The 22,193-nt window shown below is 39.4% G+C and overlaps 1 protein-coding gene across 5 annotated transcripts in view; it reads left to right on the top strand.

Moving 5' to 3' along the window:
* LOC120430438 (protein TANC2) overlaps positions 1-22,193 on the top strand; it is a 163,681-nt gene that overhangs the window by 101,331 nt on the left and 40,157 nt on the right. For 4 of the 5 annotated variants that reach the window (XR_008212414.1, XM_052709771.1, XM_052709774.1 and 1 more), the window contains 6 exons: positions 6,754-7,066; positions 7,455-7,715; positions 18,578-18,931; positions 18,992-21,415; positions 21,472-21,823; positions 21,880-22,141. Coding sequence is in view for 4 of the 5 variants with exons in the window: in XM_052709771.1 (XP_052565731.1) it covers positions 6,754-7,066; positions 7,455-7,715; positions 18,578-18,931; positions 18,992-21,415; positions 21,472-21,823; positions 21,880-22,141 (3,966 nt within the window). In the remaining variant the exon portion in view is untranslated. The remainder of the gene's footprint in view (positions 1-6,753; positions 7,067-7,454; positions 7,716-18,577; positions 18,932-18,991; positions 21,416-21,471; positions 21,824-21,879; positions 22,142-22,193) is intronic. The other variant, XM_052709772.1, reaches the window with a different exon arrangement.

Below are 22,193 nucleotides of genomic sequence, written 5' to 3'. Positions count from 1 at the left end.
TTCGCGCTGCAAGGTCACAAATAGCCGAATCGATTCAGTAACCCCTGGTTATTGACTATTGGGTATGAACGGAAATTATGGGGTATAGGGCTTCAGTTTGGTAATTTTCAACTAAAATTATAATGCAAGTGTCTGTTCTTGTAAGCAATGGATTATTTTGCAGAATAGCATAAACAATAATATTCTTTGAACATAATATCATTTTTAATTTTCATAGGGGTTAAGTCTGGCAACCCAGACGAAACATGAAAACGTCACATTCTGAGGTTCAGTTTTTCATACAATCCCTCTAATATTTTGAAAATTGTTAAAAGTCATAATTAGGCCGATGCTAATATTTTTTGAAGTTTAGTCCCTCGACTCTGAGCAAACATGCAACATTTGAATGATAAACGTTTTTTAAAGGCATTTGACACTATTCGAATTATTTGCTTGTTTCCAATCAATAGTTTTCAAAATAAATTATTGAGGAAAAACGTATTTTTGTGGAAAAGCCCTTCTTGCGGTATTGGTTAAAATCACGTTAACACCTAAACTCCCAAACTCGAGAAAAATGGGGAATTTCCATACAAATTCCCCCTTTTTCTCGAGCTTGGGAGTTTAGGTGTTAATAAAATAAACAACAACAACAGCCTTCTTCCGGTACTGTACATTGGATTTGTGTTTTGTTTTTTTTTTAACATTGAATGGAAAACAAGCCCAAACATTCTTAATATGATTATCAACGCAGAAACGTACATTTAAAATCATTTTCAGTTGATTTAAACTCTATTTTAGTTAAAATTTAGTTTTTTTTTATCTTTTTAATTTGCCCCATGTTTTGGACCGATTTTGAAGTAAAGGCGACATAAACTATAAAAAAAAAAGTTGACTTTTTAGCTGTCGGCCACTTGTGCTATGCTCCCAAGTAACATTTTTAAAGCAACTAGCCACCACCTAGTTTTATTAAGGTTTTATGGTAGCATCTTGATTGCTTAATAGTTTTATTTGGGCATTAACCGCAACCAATAAGCAAGAGCTAATTAATAGGTTCTAACAGGGGTGTTTTAGCTGTCAAGTGCGATTAGGCATGCAAAAAGCTTAATTAAAACCACAAGCTCCTGAAAAAGCTTTTAACGCGGCCAATTAGCAGTGCATAAATATGGCGCTAAACGCGTGTTCTGATTGAATGTGATTGACCGCCATCTTGGTTGAAAAAATAGAGAACTGAGAAATTTGATTTAAATTTGACGAAAACACTCATTTATGCTGAATTTCTGATATAATTAATATAGCGATAGATGTTTATAAATAATTTGAACATTTTTTTCAAAGAATTGCAATAAAATATTTTTTAACATTAAAAACTATGATTACAAATAATGATTTTTTTATGAAGCGAGTTGATTTTTTTGGCCCTATCTCCCCTACATTTATCAATTAAATTTCAACCGCAGCTAAATTTGAGCCATCAATTGCGAGAAATAAGCTTTCAAATTATTTTGATTACCTCCAAGATCTATAATTTATCATCGTCATTTTTGCAATTTATCATTTGGCAAGACAAAGTCTTATTTTTGCCAAAATAAAACCTATTTGGCATAAGACGTTTGAAGACGTATGAAATGTAATTTTTCGTAAGCTCCGGACTAGGTTTTATCAAAGGTTTTATCAAGGCTTTGAGGATGTTGTTAGGATTCAGTTGTAAAGCCTTGAACTCCTATGTAGATTTTATAAATAGGTCGTGACAAACTTTTGTGAAGGTCCTTTTGGGTTTTAACAGAGGTTTATCGGGGTTCTGGGGAGGCTGTTGCTACTCAGTGGTTTTAATGTTGGTGTTGGCTGATAGGTTTAATAGCGGTTGTGACAGCTTTGATAAAGCCTAAAATGTTACTTGGGTAGTACCAACTACTAGTGTCTTCCTTTTATCTACAAAGACTAAGCCGCCCTGGACGAAGCATTCCGAGTACGGATTGTGTATATGCAAAATAAAAATCAAAATTTCAGGTGCGGACAGTTTTCAATCAAGTGAAATTCACAGAAGAAAACCTGTGGGCTTTTTCTATTAGATCTTAATCTCTAAATTTCCTGAAAAAAAAGTTAAAAATATTGGAAAAGTGGATTACGTACAAACATTTAAACATTTGAATTTGGAGTGATAGAGTGATTTTGTAATTTGGAACCCTTGAAATATTTAAAAAAATGTACCAACATTAAGCCATTCAATATATATCAACTTTAATCTCAACAGATTAAAAAACATGTACGAAGTTTGTTTTTACTTTTCAACTCGACCTCGTTCCCTGCTGAAATATAGACCAGTCCGGTGCAAATAGGTTTCCCATGCGCCTCAAGTACACTTTCTTGAGCTCTCCCGTCTGAAAAAAACTCCTTCGCCATCTCGGGGGTACCCCGCGCTGGAAATGATTTATTTCCGTAAACACGGCCAACATGAATCAGCTGTCACGTCGCATGTAATGCATATCGCAAAACGGTAGCACCACTGCTGCCACTGCCCGGAATACGGTTTAATTTTTCTTGCTCCGGCAGGCCCTGACCGACGACAGCGACGCCAAAATTGGACGTGACTGGCAAACGAGAAAGGTGACTTTTGGTTCCCTACGGTCACAAATCGGAGAGGCCCATTTTATGCGGTTCGGTTGGGTCGGTCCTTATTGAGGATAGAGCAAGTTGGGGCATTTTTACTTATTGCCAATTGTGAGAAACAATTTCAACTCCGTTTGAGACACTACAATACTAAAGATGTGAATCGAAGCTTTTTGAATCTTGAGTTTTGAAAGATGCCCCGTTTTACCCTAGAGCTCGTTAGTTAGTATTTAAAAGACGAGTTGGATGCATTTGGTCAGGGTAACTTTTTTTGTCCTGCATCGCGCCACAGGGGTTCATCTGCACCCGTTTTGGAAGAGAAATTACGACGAGGCAACTTTACTTTTGTCCAAATCTGGCTGAAGAAGGCGTCGTCAATCGACATTAAGCGGGTTTATTTTCAGCAGAAGATATTAACCAATTTTACGAGCAATAACCTCTCACCGAACCTCGAGAAGCTTCAAATCAATCTTTTTTTCAACGTTAACCTACCAAATCATCCGACCAATTAAAGCCAATTTTCCCATAAATCGATTAATTTAAATAACAAGAGAACATCAATCGACCGGCGGTGCATCGGTTTGGTACAGTGCTAATTAGATGGTTAGTTAGATTGCTTCAGAGCAAAATTAAAGTAATGACTCCGAGTGTGGCAAACAAACACAAAAATGCCGACTTGCCTACTAATACTGCCGTTGAGAAACGGAAACTAATCACAACCGGCGGCGGCACCAGCAAATAAAGTAAGACATTACCCTACTGCTGCTGCTGCTGCTGCTGCACCTCTCGACTTGCAGATCTATTTAGCATCCAGCAAATTACCGCAATCAAGATGATTAGTAAACTCGCCATTGGCTACTAATCCGAGCGTTTGATGGGATCCTGTGGGGCTTCAAGTTAGCACAGATCTGCACCGCCGCCGCCGCCATCACCACCCCCAGCAGAGCTATTAACCCTGATGGCTAAAGGTTAAAACCATGCACTAGTATAACGCCGGACGGTTTAGGGTAATCTTTCTGCTGCTTAGCTGGATGCAGCATTTAACACGTTATACGATTGAAACGTGCCCCGGCAGCGTGTGTACTGCCGTGAAAAATAGGCTAACTGCCTCAATCATGGGCGACCGCGCGCGTTTTGAAACCTCCAACGCTGGGTTTGCGTGACTTTGGCAAGTTATCCACTGGCAGGAATCGGTTGCAGATCTTGTGGATGAAATTGAGCAACATTAACACTTTGTTGATTACTGAAGCGTTAGATGTCGTGTTATTTTGTTGATGTAACTATGATCTTACATCTTAAAATTTTTGATTTAAAATATCCAGCTCTAGTAAACATTTTTTATATGGTATCTCCGCAAACTTACACAGTGTAGTAGTCCTGACCCCTCTGCGATTTCCTAGAAATTTTGCTCTAAAGGGTAATTTTGGTTCCTGATCTCGAATCCGAGGTCCATTTCGATATCTCATGACAATGGGGTGGTAAGAACCCTCTCATTTTTGGATTTTTGCTGAGACACGTTTTTTAGTGACACACCCAAAATTCAGAGTCGTGAGAATCATTCCCTCAAAATTTATTGAGGGCTCAGTGACAAAAACGAAAGAATAATGCTACCAACTCACACCATCATAACAAATGTGTTCATTCGTTAATTGAAACAATAAATCTCCAACAAGTGTCATACATAGACATCTGACTACTACTTAATCACCAAGCAGTGGCAGTTAAGTCATTAGGTTAGTCTGTCAAAGGTCCCTGGTTCGGTTCCCGTAGTCGACACTTTTGGTTTTTTGTTTGACGGATGAACTTTTTTGAAAATGAACCTCGAGAGAATAATTCTTTCGCCCATCTCAAGCTGTGTTCTCTGTGTCCGTGAATGGAACCACTATTCTCTCGACTCGAGTCCATTGTTCTCTCAGACGTTGCTGCCCAGTTTTGGGTGCATGTAACACTAGGGTGCCCAGAATATGGGACTTTTTTTCAAAACCTCGCTCCACAAGCTGAATATTGTTCCTTGAGCTATTTTAGGACGCTGGGTTAAATATGAGCGAAATTGGATAACATTTACCCATTGATACTCGAAGGTGAAGTTTGTATGGGAAAAATCGAAAAAATGTATGGAAAACACAATTTTCTTACGGTTTGGTCTGCACGATGCGCTTCTTACATCCAAATATTCCCAAAAGTGAGATTCTCATTGGAAATTTAATGCTCTACAATTTTGTAGAACACACCAAAGCTGTAAAACTCGATCCTGAAAAGTTATTAGCGATTTAAAAATGTCATTTTTGTATGAAAATCATTTTTTTCACCAACTTCAGGCTCGGGTATCAATGGGTTAATCTCAACCAATTTCGCTCAAAATTTACACAGATGCTTAAAATAACCCAAGGAACCGTTTTTCGCTTGTGGAGCAGGGGGTCATTTTTTCTGGGCACCCTAATGTAGCACGAAATAGTGAAGATATAGATTTTTTTTCTAACGCACTTCTTGTAAAAATGGATAAGTAATTTTACAGAAAATAAAATTCACTTCTCGAATCTGGTCATTTTTTCATTTAGAACAAAATGTTAATTTTAAAATGCATGTTTTTGTAACTTTTCATGGGTACTTTTAGGGTGTATCAATGTTTTACCCAGTTATAATGCAACGAATAAAAAACAAACCATCCACTTTCTAAGTCATTTGTGTTCTCTATTGCAAGTTTCTGTTAGATTCTAGCAGAGGCTTGAGAGAGCACCCAAACCTCTTTCTATTCCAAGGAACCTGACATCCCAGGGTTCGAACTGACGACCTTTGGATTGCGAGTCCAACCGCCGCCAGCAATTCCACCGCAGCAGGCTTGGTTTGGTTTGTTGAATTTTACGTCAAAGTTTTTGAAAAAAATGCCGTTTTTTTTCAAAAAGTTCACCCAATTTTGCATAAAATTGGTCCTTGAAACGTTTTTGTTGCCCATTAAATTTCCCTTCTAATGTCAAGTTTCTCGACTTTTGGCAGTTAAGTTTTTATCGGAGGTAAGTCATCAAATTGGGCGTTTGCCAATTTGTCTCCATTTGGCACAAAAGCCTCTTTGACACGAAATTTCTATCTTTTCGCGGTTTCGAGCTACAAATCACTGAAAAATGAGTTTTAGTAAAAATTCACAAAAATGAAAGCCCCACTGTCGCGAGATATCGAAAAATGGACCTCGGATTCGTTATCATGGACCAAAATTACACCTTAGACCAAAGAATCTCGGTAATCGAAGTCTGGCGTTGGCGGAGAAAAGACCCATATCCTTCAATGAAAACGACGTGATATTTTTGAATGATCAGAAATATTACGAAAACTTCATCAATAAAATAAATCCTAACCAATTACCATAAAAAAAAATCTGTTAAAATTGGAAAAACATATATCAATTTCGCTCGACAAATGATTTATGAAATATACCATTTTATTCCTATAAATAATGGACAATACTTTTAAGTTGTACAAGGTATTATTTACTGATTGTCAATTTTTCGGCAATTTTGTTTTAGAAAATCGTTAACATCTTGGTTTAAAATGCATCCAGAAAAAAATGCATGCTTTTTGTAGTAGAATTTGGTATACAGTACTTGTTCGGTAACTGGGCTGAGAACGTAGCCGAATGCTGCTCGCCAAATTACGAGGGGATCACCGATACACAATATTTGGCTAATTGAAAATAATAATAAAAGTTACAAAATGTTGTTTGTCAATTTTTATTTGAAATTTCATAAAAACCTATATACAACATTTTTTTTTAATTAGTAAACTAGATTTTTGGATCCACCGACTCCTCGGTCACTGTCGTTTGCATTTTTTATCGTTTGTCTGCTTTTTAAGTTGGGTACAGTCCAGTTAACTAGCACCCATTTGAAAAGCAGTCATGTTAAAAAAAAAACCCAGTTACCAAACAAGTACTGTATCACTTTTAATTTGTCATTTCAATTTAATAATTTCCCCAAGAGTGAAAATCACTATCTCTAAATAATTATGCTTTATCATGAATACAATAAATTCAATATTTGGTCTAAATTTAAAGCTTACGGCTTATTGAAATATTTTTTAAGCAAATTGGTTTAAAATAGCGTTAAAGAATAAAAAAAAAATAAGGTATAAAAACAAAATTTTAATACAAAACTTTTTTTCTCGTCTCCTTTCCAGGCACCAAGTGATCTCATGTCGTCGGACATGTACAAGCTCAAGGACCGACCACCCCGGTGTCCGTCCGCCGGTGGCCGGTCGGAGTCGTCGTCGCACTACGCCAGCATTTCGCCGGCGGTCGGGTTTGGCGGTGGTGGCGTCGGCGGCATGAAACCCTCGCAGCGTAGCGGCCTCAACAGTAGCAGTGAAATTTCCAGTGCTTGCGCGACTCCACCGCAGAACCGGCGGCGTCTGTTCAGCCCCAAGAACCTGCGCAGTCCGTTCGGATATCGGCGCGGGAATTCCGCCGCCGATAATTCCACCACGTTATCGGGTAAGTTTCGCGAGAGGTTCGGATTCCAAATCGAATGAAAGGGTTCGATTCGATCGACGACGACTTCTCCTTGGGGGCAATTAAGAGATCAAGTTGCTTAATTGCTCTTGATATTTTAATTTCCGCTCTCCGCTTTTGTTCGTCGATAGCCAATTTTGCTGATTGCTCCCAAACAGACGAGCCGCAAAGGGTTCGCGCAGAATGTTTCGTGTAGAACACGTTTTATGAGTTTCCACCGTCATCATCATCAGCGGCAGCATAAGTTTACCCTATAATCACGCGGATTTATGATAACATCTCATGGGTCTCTGCATGAATATTTCGCGCGAAAATCATCATCATTCAAAAAAAAAAAAGGCACAACTATTCACTCAAAAATTTTGCCCAGGTTTAGCGTCTCTATTGAATCCGGCCACCTATCATCGGGCGGCAGGAACCAGCAATTTGCGATCATCGTCAGCAGCGTCAACGGCAGCGGCCACTTCGCCACCACCGTCAGCGGTCAGCAAGAGACAACGGAACGCTAATGATAACCATAAATTTCATCGTCTTAGCTTAGGCACATCAGCGTCGATGGTTTTCGGCAAAATTAAATCCCTGTGGTCAGCGCAATCGTCGACGGCCAACGCCGGACTGAATCAATTAGCAGGCACGGGTTGTTTGTTCCGAGAGTTCTTTTGAGTGCCTTTTTTGTTGTTGTTGTGTGTGGATTACATGATTTTTATTTGGCTTCGTTTTTATTTTCTGTTTGGATTGATTGTTTGGGTTGATATTTCGTTTCGTCTTTGTTATGCATTTCCCATTTTTTTATGTCAAAAGATATGTCGATTTCAACTAATTTAACCGCTACTGATGGAACGTGTTTGTAGTGATGCTGTTTTTTTTCTCATCGACTTTAATTCCTATTTTAAACCAGATGCATGCTCTTAGATAACAATTATTTTCTCGTCTTGTGTTTTTATTCAAAAACTTAATTCCTCTTATAAAATCAATAAAATTGAAACACATAATCAGTGCGTAGGTACAAAATAAACTTTATTGTTTTTGACTTTTTGAAAAATATTTTAAGTGCAATATTTGTATTTTTAATTAGGTTAGGAGAAAAATTGTTTTTTTTATACGCAACAATGTGTTTTAATTAATGATTCTCCTTAAATTAAAATTAATAATTCTACTTTCCAAAGCTGTTAAAAAAATCAAAATTGGTTCAAAAATGGATTTTTGGCGAAATTTTAGATCAAAGCCAGTCTAGAGGTAAGTTGTTGGGTCTTAGAGGATTAGGTTGTATGCGTGTTATTTTTTTCAAAAGAGCGAAAAGACCGTACCCTGCCCAGTCACGGTGTTCTAGCAGGATTCTAGCAGAGTTCTCACAGAACTGGACATTCTTACAGAATTCTAACAGAGATGTTCCACTATTCTAGCAGGATTCTGCCAGAACCAGTTATTGGATAAATGTAAAAATCATTTTGTGATGCTTTTGGTATAAACACTTTGTAAATTATGATTGATATTTGAATTATTTTTCCTTCCCGACCTCAACCAGTTCTATGGAAAAAAAAACTTTAAATAAAAAAAATTATTGTCAAAAATTATATAAAATATTTGGAAAGAAATTCGAAATTCAGCAAAAAAATTACCCATTAGTCGTTTGTATACAATACATTTTCCATTTCTAACAAACCTGTACTGTACTGGAGAAAAATCAGATCAATTTGGAACCATTTTATGCCATATTCCAAGAAGTTATTCTAAACATCTTAATTCTGTCATTTGAAACATGAGTTTTAAAATTTAAAATTAAAAAAAAAGATTAAAATAAATAGTTTAACTTTTACAAGGCAAATTTAGAAAGTAAAGGACGTTATCCTATGGATTAGCTTTCTCAAATGGCCCCTCATCAAATTTGCAGTCGAGAAGAAGACTTGTGAAATTTAATAAAGTTTTTGATCAGACAACTGTTTGAGAAGATGTGGCCTCCAATAGGAAATTGCGAATTTTACAAAGTAAAATCCTTTTTTCAACATTGATGCAAAAAACCCTGTTTTTTCTGAAATGTTTTGAAATTTTTTAATTTTGTTCAAACAATTGAAAGTGATCAAAACAACTATTTTAAGAACTAAATTTTGTGTAAGTCTTTAAGTGCCATTCTCTTATGAGAACAAAACTCAAACAGAGATCGTTCCTTTTTCATTCTCATGCGTGCAATGCTCTTCACCTCAGTCAGTGTGCTCCCAATTTCTGCAACTTAAGAATGTTACTTATTTTTAGAAGGGGGTAGCCTCCGTACTTAATTTGGCTTTTAATTTCCCTCAGGTTGATAAATGCACGCTGTTCTGCCGAACAAAAAATGAGCCCTGCATTGTTGCGTAATTAATGTTTTGGTATCTGATTTTTTCGTGGCTTGTTGTTGCTTGCTGGCTGCTGCTGCTGCTATTAAAAGCCATTCGTCTGCAAGAATGAACTCAACCACTGCTGTCTGAATGCTTGCATCTTCCCCCCTCAACTCTCGAGAAGTGAATATTGCTTTTGTTCTCACGTGGGCAACTCTCTTAAACCGTGAAAGAATCGTCCAGTCAGCGTTACATTAAAAAGAGTAAATTATTACCAATTTTCTGGCTCGGAAGGCTTTAGAATTGTTTTTTTATTGTTCCCTACCTCGCCAGCCAATTTGATTACCTTTGTCTTACACCGTCGTAGCGACCTGTCTGCCGGTTGGGGATTCAGTTTCCAGCTGTACGGTAGTTTGGCCACTTCTCGATCAGAATGCAGTCTCATGTAACAAAACCAAAAAGCCTCTCTGCGAATTGAGCCAAAGCTGGAAAGCGTTCATCTTTGGTGCAACCTTTTAACGGCGCAAGCATGATCTTCTGCCGCGCGATGCAAGATGGCTGGTCGGTCGCCGGTGTAGAAGGGTAGTACAAAAGCGCTCTCAGATCTTGCATCAGCAGGGCATCGATCAACGCGCTTCGATCTCTCCGCGATGGTGTCTCGGCGACGACCAGCGAACGCCAATAATGCCAATTTATCGTATATTATTGCATGCTGCAGTCGCTGACTCATCGCGCGCTGGATGCGCAGACTTGACTCTTTGGCAGCAAGCAAAAGAAGAACAACAGCGCTGAAACCGACCCGTCTGCTGCGCGGATGCTGCGACGGTTTGGAGATGCATTTTTTTTGCCCCTGTGCGAAGAGAGAGAAATGATGAAACGTGTGGGAACGGAGAAAATCATAAAAATAAAAACAAAACGCAGCGATATTTTGTCGATTACATTTGGTAGAATTCGCTGATGTCACGAAAATTTCGGAAGTCAACGGACAATATTATTATATTTTCAATATTGAAATATTCAAAATTTCAACATGTTAGCTATATACATTGATTTAAGTTGATAATTTAAACCTTCTGTAATAAACAGTTTTGCTTCTCTTTTTGATTGCTCTTTGGAACTTTCAATAACCAAAAAAAATGGAAGAAATTGCATTGCCAGTATCCTGATTTTCGATTCAATTAGTACTGATCACTCACTCTTAGAGGGTGACGATTCTCGAGATTTTAAATTTCCCGGGAATCGAGAGTTGAATTTGGCCATTTCCCGGGAATTCCCGGGACCCGGGAATTTTTTTTTGAGTATGCCAAAACTGCTAACAATTTAAAAAGGAAAGGTCATAAATTTGTTTTTTTTAAAATGAATTCAGTTACAATTCATTCATTTTTATTTTAAAAAAAACGTTTATTTAAGTAGCCTCATTATTTCAAGGAACTATTTCAACCTTTAGATTTTTTTCTGAATCTGCAAATACAAGATCATTTTTTGCGCTTTTAGGGACTCAAAATTGTAGTTTAAAATGTTTACGAGTCTTAATTCGCACAGAGTGATTTTTCAAAAGTTGCACAAGCTTGTTGCATGAACTTGTTATAAGATTTTTGTAAAGTAAAAAAATAGCAAATATATTACTTCCCAGTATCGGGATTTTTGCAATATGACAAATAACAACTTAAAACAACAAATTGAAATTGATTTTTTTAAGGTAAACTGAAAATATTCATTGAAGAAATATTTACATTTATCAGGAAAACCCGATTGTTCACAATAGGTGGACCTTAACAAAGATTTAGGCAATCTTTACAAATAGCCAGAGATTTTTCTTCCACAATATATCCTAATATTAAGGTTGATGCGAAACACCAAATGACTTATTTACATCAAAAATGAAATTGCTACGTCGAGAGAGAATATGGAATTTGAACTTTTTGAAACGGGCTTTCCCTATTACAAATAATAAAAAAAACTTTATAATTCATTTCTGGGATGTAACTGCTAAGTATGCTTTAAGGTAAATTTTAGGGCTTACATTGTTTGGGCTTCTCTCAATTATAGTTTTTGGAACATTCGACAAGTTAACATCCATTTCGAATTTTTCGAATGTTTTTCTGATTAGTTAATAAAAATTTAGTTCGATGTTTATTAGTATTAAATTTCCCGGGACTCTCGACCAAATTTCCCGGGAATCGAGAGGTCCAAAAATGGTCGATTTCCCGGGAAATTTTTCCCGGGAATTCCCGCTCGTCACCCTCTACTCACTCTCAAAAATCAATCAAAATCAAACCATCCACATTAACGACCCCCGGGTCTTTTGTGGTCTCTATTGCAAGTTTCTGCTCGAACCTAGGAGTCCGAAGGCTTGAATGGGGAGAGCACTCAAACCTCTTTCTACTCCAAGGAACCTTCCACCCCAGTGTTTGAACTGACGACCTTTGGATTGCGAGTCCAACCGCCGCCAGCGATTCCACCGGAGTAGGCTTGGTTTGGTGTGTTGTTTGTACTTATGGCATGGAGACGAACTCCTACACCTGGAATGACTTAACGGCCTAACAACCAAGGCCGGGACCGACATTTTACTTCCTCATCCGATGGAAGGTTGAAGCAGATGGGAATCGAACCCAGAATAATCCGCTTACAAAGCGGACAGCGTAACCATTCGGCCACGCACTGCCACTCACTCTGGACCGACCAAATCATCTACGTAGGGGAAAGTGGGGCAAGTGTAACAAGCTAAGGAAATGCTCGTTAGGACTCATTCAAACCTTTCAAGTTTCTAAAAAATCCTGTTTTGTATTGTTAAAAAAACGATTTTAAAATTATTTATTTTCATGAACAACTCGTTGGGGCAAGAGGAACAATGTATGAAACAAAAGGTTAATTTGCTAACAATTGAACTGTTATTTTTTAGACACATCAGATTAGAATGTATTTGAAACGTTTTTTTCGTTTTTAGATGAAATAGTAAATACTTTACCAAAAATTTGATCATTTTTACAAAATAAAAAATACTTACTTAAATGATAAATAATGAATTTTATATATTTCCCAATAAAATATGTTGATGCAGCAATTCGTATGTTTTACCATACTTCAGCAATTCCTCACGAAAGCAGCATGATTCAATACTCTGAGATACGATTTTTTGAAAATAAAAACTGGGTTTTTCGACGCGCCACGCGCAAAAATGGGAAAATGACGAAAACGGGAAAAAATCGACTTTTTTCACTGAAACTGCGATAACTTGAAAATTTCAGCGATGGCCTATCCATGTTATGGTACCAAAAGTTGCGTATTTCAATTACGAAAATTTTGGTCCCGAGACCTTCAAAACAGCATTTTAAGTTTTCGTACGACCTTTTCAAATGTTAAGCTAGATTTTTGAAACTTCTTACTATTTTTCCCAAATAGCCAAACTAATCACCTTTCTTTTGCGTCTAGGACAGCTTAAATCGGATGAAATGGCGCGGAGATATGATTTTTTGAAAAAAGTGGTTTTTGCGAAAAATGACGAAAATTGCCATTTTTCGGACCACCCTAACACGGCGTAGGTCACCCTAATGGGCAAACAAAAAAATACGGGTCTACTTATTACAGCCAAGGAACCCCCAGACAAAAATTGAGCCCGATCGCAGAACTTTTTTTTCGAATCATGCTGTTTTCGTGGGGAATTGCTGACTTAAAATCCATATGGTACACTTTTCCCACCTGAACAAGATTGTTTAAGAGGCAGTATTTGTAAATATTGCTCGGTTTGTTCTAGAGGTCGTATCGAGGTGCTCCGATTTGGATGAAACTTTCAGCGTTTGTTTGTCTATACATGAGATGAACTCATCCCAAATATGAGCCCTCTACGACAAAGGGAAGTGGGGGTAAAACGGGCATTGAAGTTTGGAGTCCAAAATACATAAAAAATCTTATAATTGCTCCCATTTGCGTAAAACTTGATCAATTCTAATTCCATTAGTTGCATTCGAAAGGTCTTTTGAAGCACTTTAAAATGTGCCATAGACATCCAGGATTGGCTCAACTTTTTCTCATAGCTTTTGCAAATTACTGTTAAAAATGGATTTTTTTAAAACCTTAATAACTTTTTGCAACAGCCTCCAACACCCATACTCCCATAGGTCAAAAGTTAGGGAATTTAATGGACTATAAGCCTACGGTATTAACTTTTTGGCCAATCGCAGTTTTTCTCATAGTTTTCCGATTTTTCTATAACAAACATTTTACAATATTAGTTTTTGCCCTGTAGGCCGCCATAGTGGCACTTTTTGGTCTCAATTTTGTCATATTCGGAATCCTCGGTAAATTTCACGTTAGTTAGAAGTATTGAAGTTGTAAATTTGATTTAAAAAAAATAAAAATAAATCATTTTTGAAAAAAGAAATAGATCTTATTTACCCTGTGATCAATACGTCAAATGCTGTATCAAGTAGGCGAAAACCTGTTTTACCCCTTATCCAACAAATTGTTAAAAAATATTTTAATTCATTCTAAATGGCAATTTTTCCAATCAAATTTACAACTAAAATACTTCTAACTTACGTGAAATTGTCCGAGGATTCCAAATATGACAAAATTGAGACCAAAAAGTGCCACTATGGCGGCCTACAGGGGAAAAACTAATATTGTAAAATGTTTGTTATAGAAAAATCGAAAAACTATGAGAAAAACTGCGATTGGCCAAAAAGTTAATACCATAGGCTTATAGTCCATAAAATTCCCTAACTTTTGACCTCTGGGAGTATGGGTGTTGGAGGCTGTTGCAAAAAGTTATTAAGGTTTAAAAAAAATCCATTTTTAACAGTAATTTGCAAAAGCTATGAGAAAAAGTTGAGCCAATCCTGGATGTCTATGGCACATTTTAAAGTGCTTCAAAAGACCTTTCGAATGCAACTAATGGAATTAGAATTGATCGATACGACCTTTTACACATTGGTGAAAAACTCGCTCTTAAAAGCTCTCAACAAAAATAACCAAAAGATAAATCATACTTTATACTGCCGCTCTAATCGTGTCCGTCCCATATGTAAAAACAGCAAGCCGAGAAAAACGCGTGTCAAAGTTGTGTATTGGGTTTTCAAATAGTTTATATGATTTTGAACCTGCATCATTACCTCAAAATTTACGAAATTACATATGGGACGGACTTGATTTGAGCGGCAGTAATAATTAATGCAAGTAATTGGTAGGGACACTACTGATCTAGGAAAAATGGCATTTTGATAAAATGAACCTAAAAACGAACCCTAAGTCTTATTTTGGTCTTTCCATATGTTATAAGTAATCAAAGCATTTAAAAAAACACCATTAAATCTTGTGTCCCGTGGCGTTTACGTCGTTTTGGCGTTTATGTGGTAGTCAGCGATGGAATAATCATCGTCAAAAGAAAATCATTGGAGGTTCCTCAAGAGAAAAAATCCGAAGGGAGCATGGCTCTCCTCTCTCGCGCATGAAAGATCGGTGAAAGAAATCTAAAAAAATCATCATCTTGTTTATTCGGCGGAACATCTTTTTCACTACTACACTTGCAAGTGTAACGTCACACGTCGAAATATGACCTGTTGACCGATTCTTAGCGAAGCTACACCAAAATGTCACTTTTTTCAATTTTCAATGTGATTTTTTATACAGTATGTAAAAAAAGTATTTACACCCCTTGGGCACTATGCACATTTTGTGATGAAACATGTACAAAATTTAAAGTTTGACAGGAACCTAGTACTACGTTTTGTTCAGAAACTCATGCCAAACATTTTGCTATAAAAAGCTCATGAAAAGATGATTTCTATAAAAAGTTATATAACAAATACTATTACGAAAATAAAAAAGGTGCAAAAAAAGTTTGTACACCTTTCGAAAAATTAACATAAATAATGTTATTTGTTGACAAATCACCATAAATCCAGTCTCCCAACTCCAAATAGGCATCCTTGACTGATTGAAAAAATAATTTGGATTGAATATAAAGTTTACAAACTACTTAGTATAAAAGTTTATATAACTCTGGAAATTCTATATAAAACTTATCTAAACTTAATTTTGCAAACTTTTAATTCAACTAAATGTCAATATATTACCATAGAATTGCTAAATAAACATTTTGAAGTGGGTATAACACCGTTTTGGGGGTATAAGTATCGATAAAATAGATTTTTCGTTGGAATTTCGTACCAACCCGGAATTACGTCGTAGGAAAATCCGCCGGCATCCGAACCGGTCCACGATTCACAAGTCAACCTATGTGGAATCGGAAAGGGCATAAAATTACCCAAACATCTAGGTTTTCTTTAAAAGCTACGTTTTTAAATACCTGGGCAATAAGTAAGTTTGATCCACGAGAACAAAAAATAAGAAATTCCATACATTTTTGGCAGGTTGCTCAAACGAAACCATAACAACGTTTTTGCTTAGGTATTTAAAAACGTGGGTTTTATAGAAAACCTGGATGTATGGGTATCAAAAGATCGGAAATTTTATGCCCTTTCTGATGTCACATAGGTTGACTTGTGAATTGTGGACCGGTTCGGATGCCGGCAGATTTTCCGACGACGTAATTCCGGGTTGGTACGAAATTCCAACGAAAAATCTATTCTATCGATACTTATACCCCCAAAACGGTGTTATACCCACTTCAAAATGTTTATTTAGCAATTCTATGGTAATATATTGACATTTAGTTGAATTAAAAGTTTGCAAAATTAAGTTTAGATAAGTTTTATATAGAATTTCCAGAGTTATATAAACTTTTATACTAAGTAGTTAGTAAACTTTATATTCAATCCAAATTATTTTTTTAATCAGTCAAGGATGCCTATTTGGAGTTGGGAGACTGGATTTATGATGATTTGTCGACAAATAACATTATTTATGTTAATTTTTCGAAAGGTGTACAAACTTTTTTTGCACCTTTTTTATTTTCGTAAAAGTATTTGTTATATAACTTTTTATAGAAATCATCTTTTCATGAGCTTTTTGTAGCAAAATGTCTGGCATGAGTTTCTGAACAAAACGTAGTACTAGGTTTCTGTCAAACTTTAAATTGTTTACATGTTTCATCACAAAATGTGCATAGTGCCCAAGGGGTGTAAATACTTTTTTTACATACTGTATGAAAAATTTCATTTTAATTATGATCTAATAATTGCAATGTGCTTTAAATGCGTTTTCTTATCTGAAATGCCAAAAATATTGACCAAATAAGGTCTGCAAGTCATTGAATGGGAGAGGAGTTTTTTCATAAATCTGCTCCTTTCGTTGTCCCGTCACGAAAAGAAATGGCTGGCAAAAACTCAAATCTCAACCAAATCTTTCAGTTCAAGGAGCAAAAGATTCGTTTTTCAATTTGTGATAATGTGTAGAAGAGCAAAAGTTTTAAAAAATCAATCTGGCAAAACTGTGTCGATTTTTTTGGTGTGCCATTTAAAATTCCAGTTTTACGATGTTGTCCCGTCACGCTACATTTTCATTTCAGGAGAAGCACAGGTATAATATTGTGCATTATGCATGTCATTTCTATGTTGGAAAATCAATTACACAGCAAAAAATCCGATGGTAAAATCGCATGCAAAAGCATGCACATCACCTTCGTCAAAATAAACACTTAATATTACACACTGCATGTACAATTTTTGCAAACACAAAAAAAAGTTGCAACCGACGGGACTCAAACCCAGCACCTACAGTAGGGACTGGCGCCTTGGCCCACTCGGCCATCAGACCGATGAAAAATTTGTAGGAAAAACGCATATATGAGCTTGACATTTCGGTCAAGTAGGTTTCCCATACAGATGGGCTACATATTTCAGAGTGTAAAATCACATAAAATTGCATAAAATAATGCATTATTTATTTTACACCCAGGCCTTTTACACGCAGCTGGATTACTACTTTTTTAGCTGTGTATCTTTTCAAATATGTAATAACATTGGGGGGTTTCTTCTTTAATTGTGCCACTACAACCAAAACGCTGAAAAAAACCTGGGATTTTTTTGAAAAGGAGCCGAAGATCGGTCTGTAAGATTTTGTAGATGGGCAATGTGTGTAAACAAAGTGAAATAAATATTTTTAAGTGGTGCTGACAAGGAAATTCACAAAAATCATTAGCAGATTGATTTTCTTGGAGAAGTTCGGGAGCAATTTTCTTGTGCGTGATTTATCTCCTCTCTCTTTCGCGGGTGAAGAAAGTTCGCAAGCGAAAACGATTTTTTGCGATTATTCCATCCCTGGATAGAGATGTCTCTATTCTCTGGTAAAATGTAATTAAGAAAGCCGACTCGGACCTAACCAGGTCCACTGAAAAGGACCTAATAAAAAAAATCATGAAAAAAAACATCTAACTCTAGTTCGGCGACCACATTTTAGCCAAATTTGAGTGGATTGCCTCTTTGATTGCTGTACAGACTCGATTATTCGAAGGTTTGTTGAAACTTCGGATAATCGAATCATGGACAAAAAAAAAGTTTCCTTTTTTATAATCTTGTTTTATACAAAAAAAAATTAAATTCAAATTCTGCTACCCCATTCAGTCAAATTGAAATTGTCGATTGCCTTAAAAATTACCAAATACATTTTCTCAATATTTTATTATCACCCTTTTGGCTGCCATCTTGAATTTAAAATTTCTGTCAAGCTCGACAATGAAAAACATGGCAAATAAAAAGAAGGCGATTCGATTATCCAAAGTGAGTTTTTCTGAGGGTTTCGGATAATCGAATCTGGAATGTCAAATGAATTTTCTCAAAATTTCATCACCACCATTTTGGGCACTATCTTGGATATAAAAATTCTAAATCACTTTAGAGTAGTTTATGGGTTTAAGTGGACGATAAAAAATAAGACCAGGAAACATATTTCTTATACATAATTCGATTATCCGAAGATCCTATTATCCGAAGGGACTGTATATCAAATCTCGATTAAATTTTCAAAAGGCCCTATCTGCATAGGAAACCCATGAGGGATAGGTTGTTTTGAAAATTTAATCTAGAAATCTCATACCTGAAATTAATGCCTAGAATTAATGTCTAGATTTATATTTATTAACCTGATTTTATTTTATTCGATGTTTTTAACAATGTCTTACAATAACCATGTTTTATTTTAATTAATTCGCATGTTTAATTATTACCTCGTCCAAACTCCACCATAACTAACAACCCCTTCCAATTCTTTCCTCCACCACCAGACGACGAAGGCGGCAACGTGAAACCGATGCTGCTGAACGGCAAATCGAAATCCTCCCAGGACGAGCTCCAGGTTCGGCTCGGGTTCTTCCTGGAGAACAACCCGCGCCGAAATCTGCGCGCCCCGATCCAGTCCTGCAGCTCGCTAACGTCCACCAACACCAGCCCGGTGTCGACGCTGACGGGCTCTTCCGAGGCGGACGTTTCGCGGGCACTGGCCCTGCAGGACCAACCCAACCATCACCACCACCACTACAACACCGGCTGTGATTCGATCGGCTCGATGATGTCCGTGTCGATATCCGAGCAGAGCAACGCCTCGTCCAGTCCGCTGAGCAGGAGACACTCCGTGACCAGTGAGTATTATTTTAGGGTTTGTTTTTTATGTTTGGGTCTAATTGATCATTTTCGAACAGCGTCTCAAAACAGCAGTAATGTGGATGATTTGGCGCTGTTCAAGTCGAGGAAAACGACGGTGCGGAGATCGGCGCGATCGGGACAAATCCGAGGTCCGATCGATCCGAAGGTTCGGTTTGCGCAGTACCGTCAGCACCAGCAGCTAACGCTGAAGCCGTTGTTCTTCGAAGTACCTACCCAGGAGCCCGACCCGCTGTTTGTGGGCCGTCACTGGCTCGTCCGGGAACTGGCCAATGCGGTTCAGTCGACGGATTCGCCTGGGATTTTGCTGAGCGGGAATTTGGGCACGGGCAAGACCGCTCTCTTGCTTCAGCTTGTAGAATACTCATGTTTTGGACGACGCAAGGAGATGCCGATTCAGGAGAACGATGGAATCTACTGCCAGATCAACGTGGCGCACGATCGACTGCGGAATCTTGCCTCGCACGTGGTTGCGTATCACTTTTGTCAAGCGGACAACAACTCGACCTGCCTGATACCAGATTTCATCCACTCGCTGGCGGCTCAGCTGTGCCAAGCGCCGCAACTTGCAGCGTACCATGAGTTCTTGCTGGGCGAACAAGCTCTTCAGAACGTTCTTAGCGTAAAGGAATGTATTGCCGATCCTGAACGGGCTATGGTCATGGGTATTCTGGAACCGCTTTCGGCGCTGAGGAGGGTGGGTAAGATACCGCCGAAGAATTGTGTCATTCTGATTGATGGACTGTGCGAAGCCGAGTATCACCGACCCGATCATGGCGATACGATAGCGTCCTTCCTGCAGAAAATGACGGAACATTTCCCGTCGTGGCTCAAGGTGATCGCCACGATTCGCACCCAGATGTTGGAGTTTACCAAAGGCTTAGCCTACACGAAAATGAGCCTGGACAACTGGAACAGCAACGAAGCGCTACAGAAAGACATCCTCGAGTATATCACATTCCGTATCAATCAGAGTTCCAGCATTCAGCACAACATTGCCGGTGGAAAGGAGATCATCAACACGAGTCTGCACTTTAAGTTTGCCCAGCACTTGCTCGGCTTGACGAAGGGATCGTTCCTGTACGCCAAGCTGGCCCTGGATCTGATCGAACGAGGCAGTTTGGTGATAAAATCGAGCAGTTTCAAAGTGCTCCCCGTTTCGCTAGCCCAGATATTCTTGCTCAATTTCAACCTTCGATTCCCGACGACGACCGCGTACGACAAAATCTCCAGCATTTTGAGCGTTTGCCTGGCGGCGCTCTACCCGCTAACGCTCACCGAAATATTCTACTCCATCAACGCTCTGGTGGTGGAAGGCGAAGGTGGTGAACATATCGACTGGGAGGAGTTCGTGTGCCGGTTTAAGACGCTCACAGGATTCCTGATCAAACGCATCGACAACACGTACATGTTCTTCCATCCGTCCTTCAGGGAATGGTTGATCCGCCGGGATGACGGCGAAAGTACCAAGTTTTTGTGCGATCTCAGAAACGGCCATGCTGGCATAGCCCTTCGACTGTCCCGCTTGCAGTCACCACTGGATGCGGAACAGGCCCTGGAACTGGGCCATCACATCCTGAAGGCTCACCTGTACCGGGCAGCGCCTCAACATCAATCTCCCCGCGACCTGCAAGCGTTTTGGGTGTCGTCGGTGACCTCCTGCGTATCGTCCGCTCTCTGCACGCTCCGAAACGTGTACAGTCCGAACATCAAAGTGTCACGGCTGCTTCTCCTGGGCGGCGCATCGCCGGATCACGTGACCTGCTTCCTCGGCAGTGCAACGGTACTCTGCATAGCTGCCCACGAGGGCATTGTGCCGATGGTCAGCCTGCTGCTGGAGTTTGGTGCCGACGTTGAGAAAACCAACAGCCAGGGATGCACTCCACTGGTTCTGGCCTCGGCCAAGGGTCATTGCGACGTCGTTCGGCAATTGGTTGCGGCGGGAAGCGCCCTAGGTCAAACCGACACCTCGCAACGATGTGCCCTCGTGCACGCGGCAATCACTGGGAAGCTAAAGGTCGTCAAATACCTGGTAGCGTGTGACTGGAACCCGAGGCCGGATAGCAACGACGTTGGCTTGGAACAAGCAGCCCAACAGGCTCTGGTTGCAGCTGCTGGACAAGGAAACACCGAGATCGTCGAGGACTTTTTGGACATGGGCGAAGTGCAGGTCAACCGGTTGGACATCATCTCCGGTGAAACTGCGCTGACTACGGCCTGCGCCAACGGTCACACCGAAACAGTCACCATCCTGCTAAGTCGAGGTGCGGCGACCGACGTAACGAACCGTAAGGAGCAGTCGCCGTTGCTGATCACGGTGAAGGAAGGCCACTGGGCGATAGTGGAACGATTGCTGCAGAGTCAAACCGACGTCGAGCAAGCCGATAGCAACGGGAAGACGGCGCTGATGGTTGCCGCCGAAGAGGGCCACGTGGGAATCATCGAGCTGTTGCTCAATCGTGGTAAGATTAACTAAATTTGATTTTAAGGCGTTTGCACTAACAATACCCCATTACAGGAGCTGACCTTGCCACGCAGGACAAAGATGGCCTGACGGCTCTCAGTTGGGCGTGCCTCCGGGGCAAGCAGCAGGCCGCCAAATGTCTTCTGGAAAGAAACGCCGACAAACAGCACGCGGACAGCACCGGTCGGACTCCGCTCGATCTGGCCGCGTACCAGGGGTCTGCCGCACTGGTGCAGATGCTGCTCGATCACGGCTCCCAGATCGAACACGTGGACATCAACGGGATGCGACCACTGGACCGTGCCATCGCGTGTCGTAACGTCCAGGTGGTGCAAGTCTTCCTGAAGCGGGGAGCCAAACTGGGACCGGCCACGTGGGCGATGGCAAACGGAAAGTCGGAAATAATGTAAGTTTGCTGCGAGCGCTTCATGGACATAAGATTAAACGTCAATCTAATTCCAGGCTAATTCTGCTGAACAAGCTGCTTGAGGACGGCAACACGCTGTATCGAAAGAACCGTCTGCAAGAAGCTTCCCACCGGTATCAGTACGCCCTGAAGAAGATTCCCTCCAATCCGGGCACGTCGAACGCAACCAGCACAACCGCCTCGGACGGACTCGTGCCGCCAACCGACAGCAACAACAACACTGCCAGCAACGCAACGTTCCAGCAACTCAAGTTTAACTTTTTGCTCAATCTATCTCGCTGTCGAAGGAAAATGAGTGTAAGTACCGACCAAAACATAACCTCCCTAACAATTAAGCTAAAAAACCACC

The sequence above is a fragment of the Culex pipiens genome, chromosome 3, assembly GCF_016801865.2.
Source record: "Culex pipiens pallens isolate TS chromosome 3, TS_CPP_V2, whole genome shotgun sequence".
Taxonomy (NCBI): Eukaryota; Metazoa; Arthropoda; class Insecta; order Diptera; family Culicidae; genus Culex; species Culex pipiens.
The sequence above is the reverse complement of the archived record's forward strand: the minus strand, read 5'-3'. Positions and strand labels throughout refer to the sequence as shown.